Here is a 15,932-nt window from a genome sequence, read left to right on the forward strand (position 1 = left end):
TTTACTCTCTCTGCCACATTGTGATCTAAAAAAAGCCAGAGTTATGAGGAATCCACCTTCGTTTTGACATTTCGGTCATAAAAAAAAGAAAAACCGCTGCCTGCTTGCAGCAGTGTTTTAGAATACCCCCCCCCCCCCCAATTGCGCACCCTCGATGACAACGACGCGATGTTAGTGAGGATGGGGCTTCTGCAGAAAGAGACCAGGTCTCATTCAGTCTCCCTTCAGGAGCATCGTCTCGTATCTGGCAGATCTGGAGACATGCCAGCACCCGCCCCGTGGAATCAGCATCTCAGCGCACTGGAGTTGACAAGTGCGCCTCCCTCCCCCACCCCCACCCCCACCCCCGAACGTTTGTTTGACATACCCATCGGTACGGGCTTCGCCTCTGGCGCTTTCTTTTTTTAAAAGGCAAACTCAAAGGCGCAGATGATGCATTCTGCTCACAAACCGTGCGGGTGAAATAACCTACGGAGGGAATTAGCCTCTTTTCTGTCTTGGGAGACGAGCCTGCCTGCGCGTAAAACGGCACCGCGCACCGGTGAGACCGGAGAGAAATACGCGTCTGGATATTTTATTTTATTTTATTTTTTTTTAAAACTTTTTATTCCTAATTTATTACAAGATTTTGACGGATAGAACCTGAGTAGATTGCCACCATCGGATGCTGGTGACGTTTTAGGGATCCTGAGCTGCGCAAAGCAAACGCACCTGTGGATGCAACACCCCGCCTGATATGTGGGCTCCCCAAGAACAGCTTCACCACAAGATCTAAATCGATTTAAAAAAAATTTTTTTTTTTAAAAATCTCTACGGATTTCGGGTTTCACACGCCCCTGCATTTTGGAGACTGGAGAAAAGAAGCGCGCCATGCTGCTGAGCGTCTCCTTCCTCCTGCTCCCCCTGCTGAGCTTCACCGGCTGCGCTTCGTCCTACGTTCCGTGCCAGCCGTGCGACCAGAAGTCCCGGTCCATGTGTCCGCCGGTGCCGGTGGGCTGTCAGCTGGTGAAGGAGCCCGGTTGCGGATGCTGCCTGACGTGCGCGCTCGACGAGGGCCAGCCGTGCGGCGTGTACACCGGGCCGTGCACGCGCGGTCTCCGGTGCTTACCGAAAAACGGAGAGGAGAAGCCGCTGCACGCACTCCTGCACGGCCGGGGGGTGTGCAGGAACGAGAAGTTGTACAAACTGCTGCATTCCTCTCAAGGTAGGTCTCTTTCTGTCTCTTTTTTTAACAGTTATGTATTAGAATGAGTTATTAATTATTAATTAGAATGCGCGTCTTTTCTCTCTTTACGCGTCATCCGCCCTTGCGCAGAGAATCTGTTGCGCATAAAATCACAAACAGCTGGATGGAGGTGTCACTGCTCCCTTGTCGATGCAGGAATTTTAATAAAGCCCTCAGCCAGAGCGCCCCCCCACCCCACCCCCCCACCCCCACGCCTGTCACCCCACAATGCTGCAGGATGAAAAAGGAGGCCGTGTTGCGTTCATGTGCCTGCTGTCACTCCCAGCCCTCTTTAAAGCCAGGTTTGACACCTGTCATTACAGGAGCGCACGACTCCAACCCACCCCCACCCCCAAAAACGCCCCCATGTACCTTGACCCCCTTGACTCCACCACTCATCCTGTCATCTCCGTTTAAAAAGCCCCCTCGTGGGGGCTACTGGTTGTAAATCAGTGGGTTTGGCGTGAGTGCCCCCCCCCACCCCCACCCCCACCTAGTCGCCTTGGGGCCTCCGCCCGACATGAAACAAGGGAGAAGATTACAGGTGGTGCTCTCAGGCTCCTCTCCTCCACGTCTGGCGTCTGAGAGCTTTGTGGGAAGCGTTGGCCCTTGCCCTCTCGTCGGGGTGTCGACTCTTACCTTCCTCTCACCCCCCCCCCTCCTCCCCACTTCTCTTTTTGTCCTCTATCCTTTCTTTTGTCAACTCCCCTGCAGACCTCCACCTTTCCAACATCCACTTTTTCCCACACCTAACTGGGCTTTTTTTTTGTCCCCGTCTCTCTATTCTCTCCCGCCGCCTCTTCTCCTCTTTCTCTTCTATTCTTCTTTCCGTCCGTACCCAGTTTCACCCTCTCCCTTCCAAACTGGAAACAAACCATTCCCACCAGTAAGGGTTAAAAACTTATAAATGAGCCTCATCACCCTCATCGCCCTTTTTAAAAAAAAATCTTTTTTCATTTTTGCGTTGTTTTTTTTTTTTTTGGTGCATCTTTCAAATTGTTTTATATGAAATCTATTCATCTTCCATATTCCTCCCTTTCCCACACTCTCATCTGCTCCCTCCCGTCCACTCTTCCCTCGCCCCTCCCCGGCTTCTTCATCCCACCCCCCATGTCTGTGGCGGCGCTGCAGGCCCAGGCTTTGCAGTGATTCAGCAGAATTCAGGCTTCTGACCTCCCCCCCCCCCGTCTATCTGCTAATTCCAATTGTCCTGTTTTAATGCACAGCGGCATTCACGGTGCCGATTTGAAAACCAAGGATGAGGGAGGAAATGAGAGCAGCGATCAGTCATCGCGGATCAGATTAGACGAGCTCGAGGATTAGCAAACGAGGATTGGGATTGGGATTGGGATTGGACTCACAGCTGCTGATCTGCTCCAGCTTTTCCGTTGCAGGAAAAAAAAAAAAAAAAATCAGTGTCAGCAGGAAACTGGAGGGAATCTCTCCAGCTGTTTCCAAGAACCATGTCATGGTGATCTTCATCATCATCGTCGTCGTCGTCACGGGGGGCACGAGGGGGTTGGAGGGGTGGGGGGAGGTTTAAGCATCGTTTGCAGCATCTGTGACTTTATTTCACCGCTGTTAGCTTCGTAGCTTAGCGATCACGTCGGCCTATCCAATCCGCCAAAATGGAACGGAAACAAGTGCGTGACACAGACGCGCCAGCTGTGGCTAGCATCCGAGGCTAACGCCGCGTTACGGCTATAAATGAAGCGCTGGCCGGCCTTGACACGCTCGTTTGCGGTCATGTGGACAGAGGGTGGGACGAGGGAGAGGGGCGAGCGCTGAGGTTTGCACCGCTGACCCCGAACATTTTAGCGACTAGCTGTATTTTTTTTTGCGCAGATGAAAGATGAAGAACACGAGGGGTTTCTGTGGGGGATGGGGCGGGGACCCAAAACGGGCTGCGGCTGTTTTTTTGGTGGCTGGCCACATGACAGGGGTAATAGCATGTTTTCATGGGTCTGGGTGCCAGGGGGAGGCTAAATATCTCATTTAGGCCAGAAGCTATAAAAGTTTTAAAACCCCTGGTCTGCATATACCCCAAACTGGCGACCTAAGCTGCCATAAATGTAGGCTATGTTGTCCTGTATGTCAACATGTCCAAGCTGCAGCTGGCCAGAAGCCCCTAACTGTGCTAAATAAGCACTCAGCTGGAGCAGAGCGATCATGACGCTCAATGCAACGGCTTTAGCTTTACTTTTGTGTTCAATAAAGCCAATGCTACATTTCCGGGTTTGTGTTCAACAGAAAAATAATCCCATCAGTGGGCGTCTGCAGATCTGGCCCTGCAAGAATTTGCTAGCTCCGTTTGTTACATACAATGTTTTCGTGAATGTTAACCAGCAGGCTAGCTTCAAGACGATGCTAACAATGGGTCTTTGAATCGGTGACAGATGGAGACTCTCAGGATGACTCTTTGATGCCGGGCCCAGACTACCAAACCAAAGTCCCCCTGTTTGGAAGAGACCACATCAGCAGCCGGAAGGCCCAGGCCATGAAGCAGGCCAAGGATCGCAAGAAGCAGCTAGCTAGGCTAGGACCCAACAGCAACCTGGACTTCTCTCCCCTCAGCCTGGACAAACTGGAGCCTGAGTTTGTAAGTGGAAACTCATTTCGTCCATTATTCCTTTTGTGCACACATTTTTCCCATCGTGTAAAACATTCGCTCCGTCGATGCGTTCAGGGTCCCTGCAGGAGGAGGCTGGACAATCTGATCCAGAGCATGAAGGACACGTCCCGGGTTCTGGCTCTGTCGCTCTACATCCCCAACTGTGACAAGAAGGGCTTCTTCAAGCGTAAACAGGTACGGACTGATAATTACACGCATCAGGTCCCGTAGCGTGGCGGCTACATCATCCCATCCTTGTCTTTGCGTGCAGTGTAAGCCGTCTCGTGGGAGGAGGAGGGGGATCTGCTGGTGCGTTGACCGATTCGGCGAGAAGATCCCAGGGATCAACTTCGCCGGAGGCGACCTGCAATGCAAGGAGCTCGACAGCAGCAACAACAGCAACGAATGACGACCTCTCAAAAACCTGCCAATCAAGCTAGCACACTTAATGACTGCCAATCAGAAACATGGTACAAATGCTTATCTACCAGGTCAGGTGTGATGGACTGGTTATCTTTTATTTTCTGAAGGGGAAGCTGAGCTGAACACTTCGCTCTGACTCCCCGTCTGAGGTCAGACACACCTCTTTATATCTATAAAATATAGAGGATTATATATATTTGTATGACATTGATGTTGTGTCAAAGCTAAACTTCTTCTGAGAAATTCTGAGACAAGACATATCTTAAATGTGGCTAAAAATGTTTGCTGTTTCTCATTTCCATCGTGACCACGATAAAAAAGAAAACCAATGCGAGACATCGTCAAAATGTCGTCAAAATGAGCATTTAGCTCATCGTGAATCGAGCGCAAGACGTCATTTTGTGATTAAATCCAACTAATTCATACATCGGCGTCAAGTTTATTCGCCTCTTTTCATTTTGCTGAAGCCAAATTGTGTCATCGCTTTATCAGTCCGCAGCTGGTTAGCTTAGCTTCGCCTAGCGCAATGACAACTAGCTTGATTGTGTCTTTGATGTAAAATCTGAATGAGCGTGTTTTTATTTAATTTTTCTTTCTAGAAATCAAATTCAAATGGGCTATCTGACGCTTTCGCCGGTTGCGGTTGCGTCTCTCGCGTCGTCCTCGCCTTACACTTTGCTGTAACTGTAGCTCCTCATTTCGCCACTATCATTTCAGTAGTATTTTAAGCGAATGAAAAGACGGCGGCGGTGCTTTCAAGGCCACTGAGCCATTGTTCTGATGGCCCATTATTCAGAGAACTCCAATAGTCCAGAAAAAGCCCCATTGGATTCGTCCCGTTCGCTGTATAAACACTCTCCGCCGCCTCTGATTGGTCTGACCCTGACATTTTTTCACTCTCTAACCATCTAATCAAGAGAGGGTGTGTTTCCAAAATACTGGACTGGAGCGACGGGCGTTACGTCTGTTGGAAAAACGGGTTTTTGGTCCAACGGGACATTTTTCATGCCGTCGTGGTTTCGGGATAACGAGACTCCAGAACAATGGCCGGTCCCCAGTTTCACGAACAAGCAATTATAACACAACTCCAGTCATAAACAACAGCAGTTTGTAAATGTATGTACAGTGTGTGTGTGTGTGTGTGCGTGTGTGTGTGTGTGTGTGTGCTGTTTAGACCTTATGGTTCTCTCCACACACAAATCGTATGCAAAGGCATGTTTGTGTTTCCATGTGCTGGGTGTTCGCCGCCACCGCACAAGCAAATCTGTCACCATTACCGCCCCTTTATCCTGCAGAAAGCAAAGGTCGCTGAGTTTGCATGTAAATTCAAGTGCCTTCTGCCCAACGCTGCTTTGAATTTTCATTTGCATGCGGATGATGTCCAAATCGAGAAATATTCCAGATCCGGATTTGTTCGATTGGATCTCTTAAATGATAATCTAAATGATTTATAATCGCGAACATTCCTGAGGAGACGGCGGCTCTCGCCGGCAAAATGTGTCAGAATCTCAGTTAGGCTAAAGATTAATGTGAAATATTTATCAGGAGTGTAATTGATGTACTCGTTTATTTTATTTTTTTGTAATGATGAATCACTATTTAAATAAAGTTCACATACTCACAAACATCTTGATGAAATATGTGTGGATCTGCCAGCATGGTGCCTTTCAATGCCACACCCTTCCATTTCCTGCAGGTATTCATAATCTCTACATGTTAGCGTGGTTGCCTTTCGCTCTATCACCAGTAGGGGGGGTATATTTTCACTTATAATGGTGTCAAATTTGATTAATCCTGCAAGCCATAATTACTACGGGGAGAGTCACGGAGTTGGTTGCGCAGCAGTTAAAAAACACACAGGGACACAACTGGATTAACGTCCCTTTAATGGCGTTAGCTGCTAATGTAGCCTGCAAGCAAGGACACAAAAACACACCTAAAAAAAAAGTGGCGTTTTTCCACTTCTCAACACAAACGGTACAAAACACTGACAACAGGGCAACTCTGCAAAGTCACTTCTAGTGAAGCAAAGTCGCTCCGGCTGACATCTAGCGACATCTACGAGTCTCACTGCCGCTAACATAATCTGCAGCTACGTCCTAGCCCAAGCTGGATTCTACCATTTAATCCTTTTTTGCTGGTTGTGACTTCAAATGTTGTCTATGCGCACAAACACACAAATATAGCTTACTCTCATGTTCTTTGTTCCCAAGTACTTTACAGTTTGTTTTTTTTGGTTACACGCCGTGTATCTGGGCGATGTCAGGGAGCTCCTGCTCTAGATCCAGCTCCGTGAGGTACTGGCTGCAGTTGGGGTCCCCCCTCACAGTGGGGGCCGATGGGATGGGTCGGCCGGTTTGGGGGTTGACGCACCAGCATTCGCCACGCTGGCCGTGGAGCGACATCTTGCACTGAAACACAAAAACGGAGAGCGGTCATGACCAGAAATGAGCAGACGGGTGAGTTTTTCTCCACCAGCACCAACATCTGCATGAAAATACACCTTCTTTATTTTCCCGCCTGCAGCCGTTCAAACTGGAGCTACCTGTTTGAGGTTATACTGCCCCCTCTTGTCACAGTTGGGGATGTGCAGGGCATACAGGTCTTCCAGAGGACCTCGGTTATCTCTGAAGGGCATCTTGGATATCCTCTCCAGGATCTGATCCAGGTCCTGCTGACACTGCGTCTTCAAAACAACAGAACACATCATGGACCCGCAGGTAGAAGGAAAGAGCGTCCTGTTCAAATTATTACCTTTATTAAAAGTTTTTTAGCTTTTGTTGCTATTTTCCAGTCAAAAATTAAAGTGAAAGACCAGAATTTTAAAAAAAATCAATGCACAAAACAGAATTAATCCTTGATAGACAACATTAAGATTTTTATGACAAATAAATATCACATAAAAAGCAGGGGAAAAAAACATTCAAGCTATATAATAAGTGTATCATGTGATCTTTGAATGGTTTGTGTGCTGCAGCTCTCATCGGTCCAATCCGGAGCTGCCGGGCCAGAGGGAGGCGACACTGAGCTGCTTTTCACCTCCTCTGCAGCCGATTTGTAGACCTGCAGGACTGATGGAGTACTTTCAAAATAAAACACCTCAGTAAAATGTAAAAGAAATCTAAAACAAACACATCTCCACCCCACCCTCCCAAATAAAACTAAATATTTTCAAATCACCCACAACACTTGGGGGAAAAAAAAGCTCTTAATTTGAAACTTTCCGGATGTGACGTTCACCTGCTTGGGCCGTGCTGGTTTGACCTCCTCCACCTTGTTGGTCTTCATCTTGGTCTTCATCTCCTGCCGGTGCTGGCGAACGGCGCTCTCTTTGGGCCCCAGCCAGGTGGGATCTTTGCTGGGCTTCCTGATCTCGGTCAGGCTCTGCTCGGGCTGCAGCTCCACAGCCTCACCTGCAGGTGTGGAGGCACGGCGTCAAAGACCTCTAGAGCACCAGTAAAGTCGGCTAACATTAAGTTAGAGTAAACTCATGAGGAGGCTCGGGGGGGGGAGATGAATGGGCCGTGACGGGACGTCAGTGTCAAGCACACTTGGACATATTGGCTGCTAAAAGCATTTAACCTGCGACTGGTCGGGACAGTTTCCGAGCACTCAGCCGCTCTGCTGTCATCCCGGTAATGGATCGAGCTTTTTAGCAGCTGAAATAAGCTGCAAACGGCACACATCATTTGTCAAGGTGACAAAGTTAGAAGTCAGCGCCGCTAAAAAGGTTTTCCGAGAAGGCAGAAGGGGATGCCGACTCGGGAATCCTTCTGAAAACTTTCTCCTTCTTTGGGAATTTGTGGCATTCGATTGGGAAAGGCTCAATGAGAACCGAACCGACCTGCCCGGCTCAAGTACGGATAAATTAAATTATATTCAGAATGATTTAAATCGCTATTCCTGAAACTTTCCTCTCTGCCACGGCTTTATCATTGGGGGGGGTCCGCATCTGCACAATCACTCAGTGTCGGTGGTCCTCCCCTTCTGGTCGTGCCACATGCGGCTCCATTAACAAGCCTGTGGGCTGAGGACTTGGCCACCGCTGACCCTCAGCCCACAGTCACGCCGCCACGGCTTCTTCTCCTCCAGTCTGATTTGATTTCAGAACCAGATGTTTAAAAAAAAAAAAAAAAAAAGGTTGTAAATTAGCAGGATTATAAGTCGCCACGGGTCAGAACGATATTCAATCTCGTGCATCGATGACGTAAGCGGATCCAACTGGACTCAGACGTCCCCTCTGATCACCAGACACGTCGTAGGTGTCGTTTTTAGAGATGCAACCTATGGTGTTTGCAGAAAACGATGCACGCGACGTTTCTGTCGTTTCAGTTTGAAGTTGAACAGATTTATACAATGAAACTGAATTTTTTTGTCCCGAACCGACGGGAAAGCAACTGGGCATCTTTGAAAGTCAAAGCAGAAGGAAGGATATATTTTGTTCGAACACGATCGACCTTTAAACTACCTCAAAGAAATGAATGTGGTGAAATTTATATGTCGAAAAATAAAGTACAATAAGCTCAAAATTGCTGCGTGGATGAAATTCTAACATTTAAGACAAATATTTTTTGGGCGAGTTGAAACCTCTTGTCACATTTTATGTGTGTTTTGGAATGATGGCGCATTTTACCAAAAAATTCACGACCCCTCGGGTTTATCTTGTGACCTTTCAAAGGGGGCGGGGCCCAGAGTTGGACGCATTCACGGACCCAACCGAAACTTCCGTTCCGTCTCTTCTTCTTCTCTCCCTTCGGAGTTAGAGAAAAAAAACAAAACGCCTCTCTTCAAACAGATGGCGCAAACAATGAGAGAGGCCATCAGGTCCAACATGTTTTTGACAACAGAGCACATTTCAGGGCTGAGGGTTGACGGAGGGAGTGGAAACGGAACGTCATTCCAAACCGGCTGATTTTGGACAGAAAAGTAATTGTTACACGATGCCTCAGAAAGCAACATGGCTCCGTCTGAGCTCTGTTTGGCTGCTGGGAATATTCCAGACAGCCAGGAGACTTTTTTTTTTTTGTCGGATAGCGTATATTTTACCCAGGATTTCACCTGACACCTGCAGGAAAACTAGTGGAAATAAGCTCAGACAGTAGGGAAGGTCCAACCGGTCAGCCCCAGGAAGTGGATCACGATTATGCAAGGGCTGAGGCGTAACGCGCAGCCCGGCGGCGAGGCAGGGAATGAAAGACGGTGTGTGCTGCTGCCGCTCTTCAGGAGGTACAGTTGACATCCGGATGGAGAAAATGATCACAAAAGGCCTAAGAGGGAACGGGAGAAAGGAAATTCCAAGGTGCTGGTGCCATCAGATAGATCCGGTGCTGTCGGGTTCTGCTCCATCGGACTCTGTGTAACTTTCCTTTGGGGCCAGAAGTCAACAGAAATCAGGTGTGAGGACCCTGGAGTGGTGTGGATGAATAAAGGACGCTCAGGAATAACGGGATCGTTTTTGTTTGGCCATCTTACATAATCCCTGCGGTATCTAAGTGCACTCCCTTCCTTCTGGAAACCCGAGCTGTTCACTCCGAAATGGTCCGGTCCACACAGTTTAGAAGCAGCAAAAACAGCCAGCTCCCTCTCAAATGGACTTGCAAAAACAAAGGGGGTCAGGACCCCACTTTGAGGGGGCACCAGGCCTCTAAAGGGCAAGCCGTTCCACAGCGGTGGGCTCGGGATCAGCAGAGTCAACAGAGCAGCGGGCCTACTGTCCAGTCTGCTGCTTGGGTTAATCCACTCACAAAGGCCCCGGAGCCTTCCTTTCTATATCTGATCCATGTCGAATTCCCAGATGGCACGGAGGGTCGGGGCGAATCTTCCCGGTTCTGGTCAACTGAGCAGATGACTGACTTGGCCGGGAGGTGGAGCATGGAAAGGTTTGGGGTTCGCCTCCGTCAGGCAAGTCTACTCATCTTCGGGCAATGTCAACGGGAAGACATGACATTGTCATTTCGTTTCTTTTACTCACGGGGTTGTGCAACATCCCTGAAGACTAGGTATTTGAAATATGAGGTGTATATTTAACTTTTAAAAAACCAAACTTCCCTTGGGCGTGTCCCATTAGGGGTTGCCACAATGATGAAATGTGATGAGAGTGATGATACTTCTTTGGCAAAGTTTTCTATGCTGGATGCCCTTCCTGCTGCAATCCTCTGTATTTATCTGGGCTTGGGACCGCAAATGCTGGGGATCGAACCTTTGGCAGCACTCTCGTTCATGGTCCCCAGAGGATTCATCCAAACAGTGAATGAAATGCAGTGAAATGCGAGCTCCAGGATGTCGAGATCGGAGCTCGTTTCCAAAATCAGAAATGCTACATTTCTACAAATTCATGCAAAACTATAAAAAGAAGCTCACAAAGCGCCTCTCTCTCTGGCGGACCCCCGCGTCCCCTTCCCTCCAGTGTCAGTAGCATTTCAGACAGTGTTTGTATTGTCTTGAATCACCGCGGACCAAAAGGGAGGCTGGGAAGTTATTCTGGATCTCTATAGGCATGAGGAGATTCTTGGCACGGGGACACGTGAAGCCGACGCCTCGGAGGGAGATGGCACGCATGCCCCTGTTTTTGGAGAAGCCTGGGATTGGGGGGATTATCTCTGGGCTATTTCAGTCCTGCAGGCTCCGTCTGGATGCCCCCGCAGGTACACAGGAATGCCCCTTGTTAGCTAACAGTGTTGTTCCAGCGACCAGAAGTTTTCCACATTTTTTCTACCCAACTTTTCCTCCATAACAGATTTTATAACACGCCTGACACGGAAGACAAATTAGCACAGAAACAACAGTTTGCTTTGGGAGAGACCAGCAAAATCCAGGCTCTGAGTTTACCAGCGTCTTCCCTTCCAAGGTCGTCGGGCTAATTAAGGAACTTTATTTTGGCGGGAAAAGTCATGTGATTCCGTGCATCAGAGTTAAGGAGTGATTCTCAGTTTCTTATCTTTAGACGGAAAGATGGAGAAATCGCTCCACCATCTGCAGCTGCAGAAAATTTAAGGCACAAAGCAGGAATAAAACAACCTCAACGGACTGATAATTACTATAAAATGATGAACCGAAGAATTAATCTATCGGGTAATCAATAATTAAAATAATTACTAGCAAGAGTAGCAGCTGCGCACATTTAGCAGTCATGCTTTTATTGATTTGCTCATTTTTGCCGCATCAAACTTTGTTTTTAGTCAAGTTTTATGTAACAAAAATCAAAACTAAGACATGTTCTTGTTACTGCTCCACGGTGCACTGGCGTCACGCCCAGAGTTTCCCCCGCCTCACGCACGAAGCCAGCTGGGGTAGGCTCCCCGTGACCCGCGACAGCGAATAAAGCGGTAACAGAAGACGGATGGATGGATGGATGGTTCTTGTTACCTGAATCCATTCCAGCTGCACAAAAACAGCAGGAGTCTCTTGTTTGGTTGATGATACTGCACGTTGTCATGGTTACAAAAGTTCACGCTGCTTAGAAGTGTGTTTTTCGGCCCCACTGAGCGAAACAAGGGAATTACGATTGAATTATTAACATGTTAAAAGGCACTCAGCAGAGCGTACACCTCGCCGCCGCCCAGCGGCCGGGACATGTGACCGTCACAATGGCGAACCCCTCGGGGGTTCAAAGAAAGCGATAAAAAGGCGTCGTTGATCCTCTCCTTTATTCCGGATCCGCTCCCAGATTCAATGGATCCTTCTGCGGGACAAAGAAAGCTCCTCCGGCCAGTTTCATGGTAATCTGTCAAGTAGATTAGGTGTTAGTGGAAAAAAAAAATCCCAGAATGCACCCCTTCATCTGGATTCACGGCCCAGATTTAATTGGTTCTTCTCCCAACAAACAAAACCCAAACACTATCTGAGCCCTTTGAACACATCTGAGCCAGATCGGACCTCTCGTATCTGACCTTTGACCTCTTTGCACATCGACCCTCAGAGGCTATAGAACCTCTCTGATCGGTCTTGTGCTAATCTGTGCTAAACGAGAAAATTCTGACTTAATCCCTCGGTTCGTGAATGCGGTTCCGATGAGATCCCGTGATGTTCAGGAGGTGACGTTTGTTTCGGCGCCATCGTGAAGATCGAATACAGACAAGCAGGATATGCAGGCTCGTAAACAACCATCTGCAATGTTTTATCTTTTCATTATCCACCCAGAGCATCCAATCGGCTGACAAATCGCAACTGCTGACTGATTTTATGACAATTTTTGGTCGAAGTCACAGCTGAGAGTGGAACAAATACGCCGGTGGAGGAACGCCAGGACCTTACAGCTCCACTCTTGATCTCCCAGCAGCCGCTTTGAGCTGGTTCCTATCTCAGATCTGATTTCTTCTTCTTTTTCCGTTGCAAATCGGAGAGGAATTTATGGCAGGAAATCACGTCTGTGGCGTCTCGAGGCGAGCCAATAAAAAAAGCGGGGCCGAGATGAATGAGAAACGCTGAGCCAGCAAAAATACAAGTCGACGCCGCTTCGATTAAACGTCGAAAAAGAAGCGTGCCTGACCGCTTGAACGTTTTCCGTTCATCTTTTCGGCCTTGAGGTGTAACCCTCCACCTTGGCCTTTGTCAGAAATTGCTTTCCCAACTGCAGTAGCGACGATTTGAGAGGCAATTTCTACTCTCAAAGCGTCGCTGCACCTTTTTCAGAGTCAAATCTGTGTAGAGATGATAGAAATTGGCAAAATCTGACTTATGAGGAGAAAAACTGTCACCACATGTCTCCCTTTGCGTTTCCTTCATGCAACCTTGCAGCTCAGGCCTGTTTTGGTGCCCGCCAATGCGTGACTCTTTCGCTTTGACCTTTTGTCCATATGCCGGTGCGGCTTTACGGCGAACAGGGTTACCCCGAACGTCTCCGGTAGGTTTCACTCCGTTCCAGGAGTCCGGTGCCAAAATCAACAGGCGTCCAGGCGGATGTCTCTCCTCCTTCGCCTTGAGCCGTCCTGTTTTGCTGCTGAACCTCAGGGAGGCGTCGCGTGTGGAGCTCGTCAACAACGGTTTACTGTTACTTCTGGTCAAAGCCTAAAGTCCACAGTTCTAATCAAGCCAGCATTCCTTCCGCTGTCTCTGTTTCTCCCCTCCACTCCCCTCTAGAAATGTCAACATCAATACCGTGATGTTTTCTGTGTCCATCCCACCGACGGCAACTTCGGGGAATTTTGCAAGCCACAGCCTTGTTCTCTGTTACAGCGTTTTGAAGCCGGTGGGCCGACTGTTTGGAGCATAGCTGAGGTTAACTTGGGCAAAGGGACCGTTCCTTTTGTTCCTGTCTCCCCTCCCGTGCATGCATGGGGGGGGGGGGGTAAACAGGTCTGTGCAACGCAGGACTGCAAGAAAAGCTCACGCAACATGAATGAAGTGGCGAAATGCTGCAGAAGTCAAGACATGCACCCCTGTAATGCACAGTCTGGATTCTGGTGGATTAAATGGGACAGAGGGGGTGGGGGTGGGGGGTGGCAGAATTATCTGCTGCAGCCATGAACTAAAAATATATTTGATATCATCATAAAATAACAGAAATACCCTGAACTACCGAGAAAAATGATCACTAGAACTTCATTATGCAGCAACAGTCGCTGTTTGACACACACACATGACAATGCAATACTCCTATACTCTATTCAGTCTAGACGGTGTCATTAAAAATTGATGGAAGACAAGCACACATCCAGCAAACGAACTGACCGCTGGTTTGGTCCCGGGGCTCCTGGCTGGACGCGCCGGTGTCCGTGTCCACTTTGCGCCGGCACTGGCCCTGGCCCTGCACCAGTTGCTCCAGTGGAAGCTCCGAGTCGGGCGTGGGGTAGCACCGCAGACCGGTGGCGCACCTCGGGGTGTACACGCCGCACGTCTCCCCCTCTTGCCGGGCGCACACGGGACAGCACCCGCAACCCGGTTCGCGCACAATCTCTGCGCAAGTCTCGGTGAGCTTTGGGCACAGCGCCTGGCGCTCCGCGGTGCATCCCGGGCAGCGGAACACCATCTCGGCCAGGGAGGCGCCGGCCAAAGACGCAGAGAGGAAGAGAAAGCTGCACACCGCAGAAGACAGCATTGTTCCGGGCATGAGGCTCCCGGTTATTATCAGGGGGCGATGGAAAGGGAATCCTCGGAGAAAAAACGCGGAGAAATGTGCAGGAGAACAGGTGAAGCCGGGATCTGGAAGGCTGCTGGGTCCTACAAAATCCCAGGTTCGCTATTGGGGCCACATGTTAATACTGGAGGGGACAGGGGAGGGGGGGTTCTAATGACAGCTGTAGTTTTGACTGAAACATCAGAGGCAAATTACGCAAAGCGGACAAAGCAGCTGTGCGTCATTTTCTCCTGGTTTGATGTTTTTTTAACAGTTTAAATGTTCTGATCTAACAAAGTCCTGTGTTTAAAGACGTGGTTTAAAGTCTGAGGGATTAATTCACGAGTTTTCCGTTTTTTCCTCAGTCATAAAAGTGTTTCTGTCCATCTAAAGACAACCGCCTCTCCTCCAGCTGCTCATCTGGATGACCCCTGACCCCTGTCAGGTGGAAATTACACATGAAATCATTTCCCTGGTTGTAAAAAAAAAAGAAGCTAAATTCTGCAGTCTGAAAACAGAACCTGGTCCCGAAGTGGGCTGTAAATACCCCCCCCCCCTCAACATACATCTGTGGTGCGTTTGTTTCAATCACCAATCTACCCCGACTCCCAGAATGCACCGATCAACAAACAAACAAAAGCACTATGTGCGGAGCTTTCCTTACATGGAAAGACCTCCCCCACCACCCCAGACACGTCCATTGACACTCAGTTAACCCCCCCAGCGGTGTACAGTAATGCTACTGTGCACATTTACAGCGATGTTTCCTATCGATCAGTGGGGCCGGGCCTTGAGCTGTCGCCCTCGCCCCGCCGAACAGGCTCCCATTAACCCCGTCCGGCGGGGGCAGACTAATTGGTGTTTATCCAAGAGCCCTGAAATAGACGCGGCGTGTGTAACTTTACTCCGCAGATATAAATGCAGATTATTTTGTTTTGTGGGGATGTGATGCTATTTGGCCCCATTCACGTCCCCCCCCCCCCATCCTCGCTCTCCTTGGGGGGAGAGTGGGGAGGGGGCGTCGGGGAGGAGAAAGGGCACATTGGAAGCTGTCCCGTGTCCCGGCAGGGTGAGGCAGGAGATGCCCGGAGGGCTGTTTGCACACACAACCTCACATGTCGTTTTATGAACCTGTGGATGGAAAGGCAGCGGGATGGCCGTGTGTGTGTGTGTGTGTGTGTGTGTGTGTGTGTGTGTGTGTGTGTGTGTGTGTGTGTGTGTGTGTGTGTGTGTGTGTGTGTGTGTGTGTGTGTGTGTGTGTGTGAGTGTGTGTGAAGTAATCCCCGGGTCAGTTACTTAAATTCCTCCCCATGCACTCCAAAAAATGATTCAAGGACCTAGTAAATGTGACAGTAATATATAATTATGCATGCTCAATGAAAATTCTGAATATCATCATGATGAGTATTTGATTTGACTACATCAAAATTAATTAGTAAAACTCCAATTTGTGTGAAATAGACACATGTAAATTAAGTTGACTTGCTTAAAAAAAAGTATTATTTGACTCACAGATTACATGGTTTAAATATTTGTAATAATAAGAGTATTTTTCACCAACCTTTTTGAGAATATATTAACAAATATCAGTTAGTTTTAATAAGTGCAATTGTTAAACA

At 48.6% G+C, this 15,932-nt stretch overlaps 2 protein-coding genes across 3 annotated transcripts; one reads left to right on the plus strand and one right to left on the minus strand.

Moving 5' to 3' along the window:
• Positions 1 to 410: 410 nt before the first annotated feature.
• On the plus strand, positions 411 to 5,884 carry igfbp5a (insulin-like growth factor binding protein 5a). Its single transcript, XM_068309375.1, has 4 exons — positions 411 to 1,204; positions 3,622 to 3,824; positions 3,912 to 4,031; positions 4,108 to 5,884. The coding sequence occupies exons 1-4, from the start codon at positions 871 to 873 to the stop codon at positions 4,243 to 4,245; spliced, it is 795 nt and encodes a 264-aa protein (XP_068165476.1). The 5' UTR covers positions 411 to 870; the 3' UTR covers positions 4,246 to 5,884.
• Positions 5,885 to 6,128: 244 nt separating this feature from the next.
• igfbp2a (insulin-like growth factor binding protein 2a) lies at positions 6,129 to 14,413 on the minus strand. Of its 2 annotated transcripts, none has more exons than XM_068309374.1 (4): positions 13,929 to 14,413; positions 7,500 to 7,672; positions 6,805 to 6,939; positions 6,129 to 6,670 (listed from the first exon to the last, which is right to left on the minus strand). In XM_068309374.1, the coding sequence occupies exons 1-4, from the start codon at positions 14,305 to 14,307 to the stop codon at positions 6,497 to 6,499; spliced, it is 861 nt and encodes a 286-aa protein (XP_068165475.1). In that variant the 5' UTR covers positions 14,308 to 14,413; the 3' UTR covers positions 6,129 to 6,496. The 2 variants fall into 2 exon arrangements, with proteins under 2 accessions (XP_068165475.1, XP_068165474.1); XM_068309373.1 differs by having other exon boundaries at positions 6,805 to 6,945; positions 13,929 to 14,409.
• Positions 14,414 to 15,932: the final 1,519 nt, after the last annotated feature.

Source organism: Antennarius striatus, chromosome 24 (genome assembly GCF_040054535.1).
Source record: "Antennarius striatus isolate MH-2024 chromosome 24, ASM4005453v1, whole genome shotgun sequence".
In the NCBI taxonomy this organism is placed as follows: domain Eukaryota; kingdom Metazoa; phylum Chordata; class Actinopteri; order Lophiiformes; family Antennariidae; genus Antennarius; species Antennarius striatus.

Excerpts from the sequence above, each read along its gene's own strand:
- igfbp5a (XM_068309375.1), top strand. The coding sequence starts at position 871 with ATGCTGCTGAGCGTCTCCTTCCTCCTGCTCCCCCTGCTGAGCTTCACC. Across the intron at positions 3,825-3,911 it reads ACAAACTGGAGCCTGAGTTT|GGTCCCTGCAGGAGGAGGCT; the intron begins GTAAGTGGAAAC and ends CGATGCGTTCAG. Across the intron at positions 4,032-4,107 it reads GCTTCTTCAAGCGTAAACAG|TGTAAGCCGTCTCGTGGGAG; the intron begins GTACGGACTGAT and ends CTTTGCGTGCAG.
- igfbp2a (XM_068309373.1), bottom strand. The coding sequence starts at position 14,307 with ATGCCCGGAACAATGCTGTCTTCTGCGGTGTGCAGCTTTCTCTTCCTC. Across the intron at positions 7,673-13,928 it reads GCCCCGGGACCAAACCAGCG|GTGAGGCTGTGGAGCTGCAG; the intron begins GTCAGTTCGTTT and ends CCACACCTGCAG. Across the intron at positions 6,946-7,499 it reads AACCAGCACGGCCCAAGCAG|ACGCAGTGTCAGCAGGACCT; the intron begins GTGAACGTCACA and ends GTTGTTTTGAAG.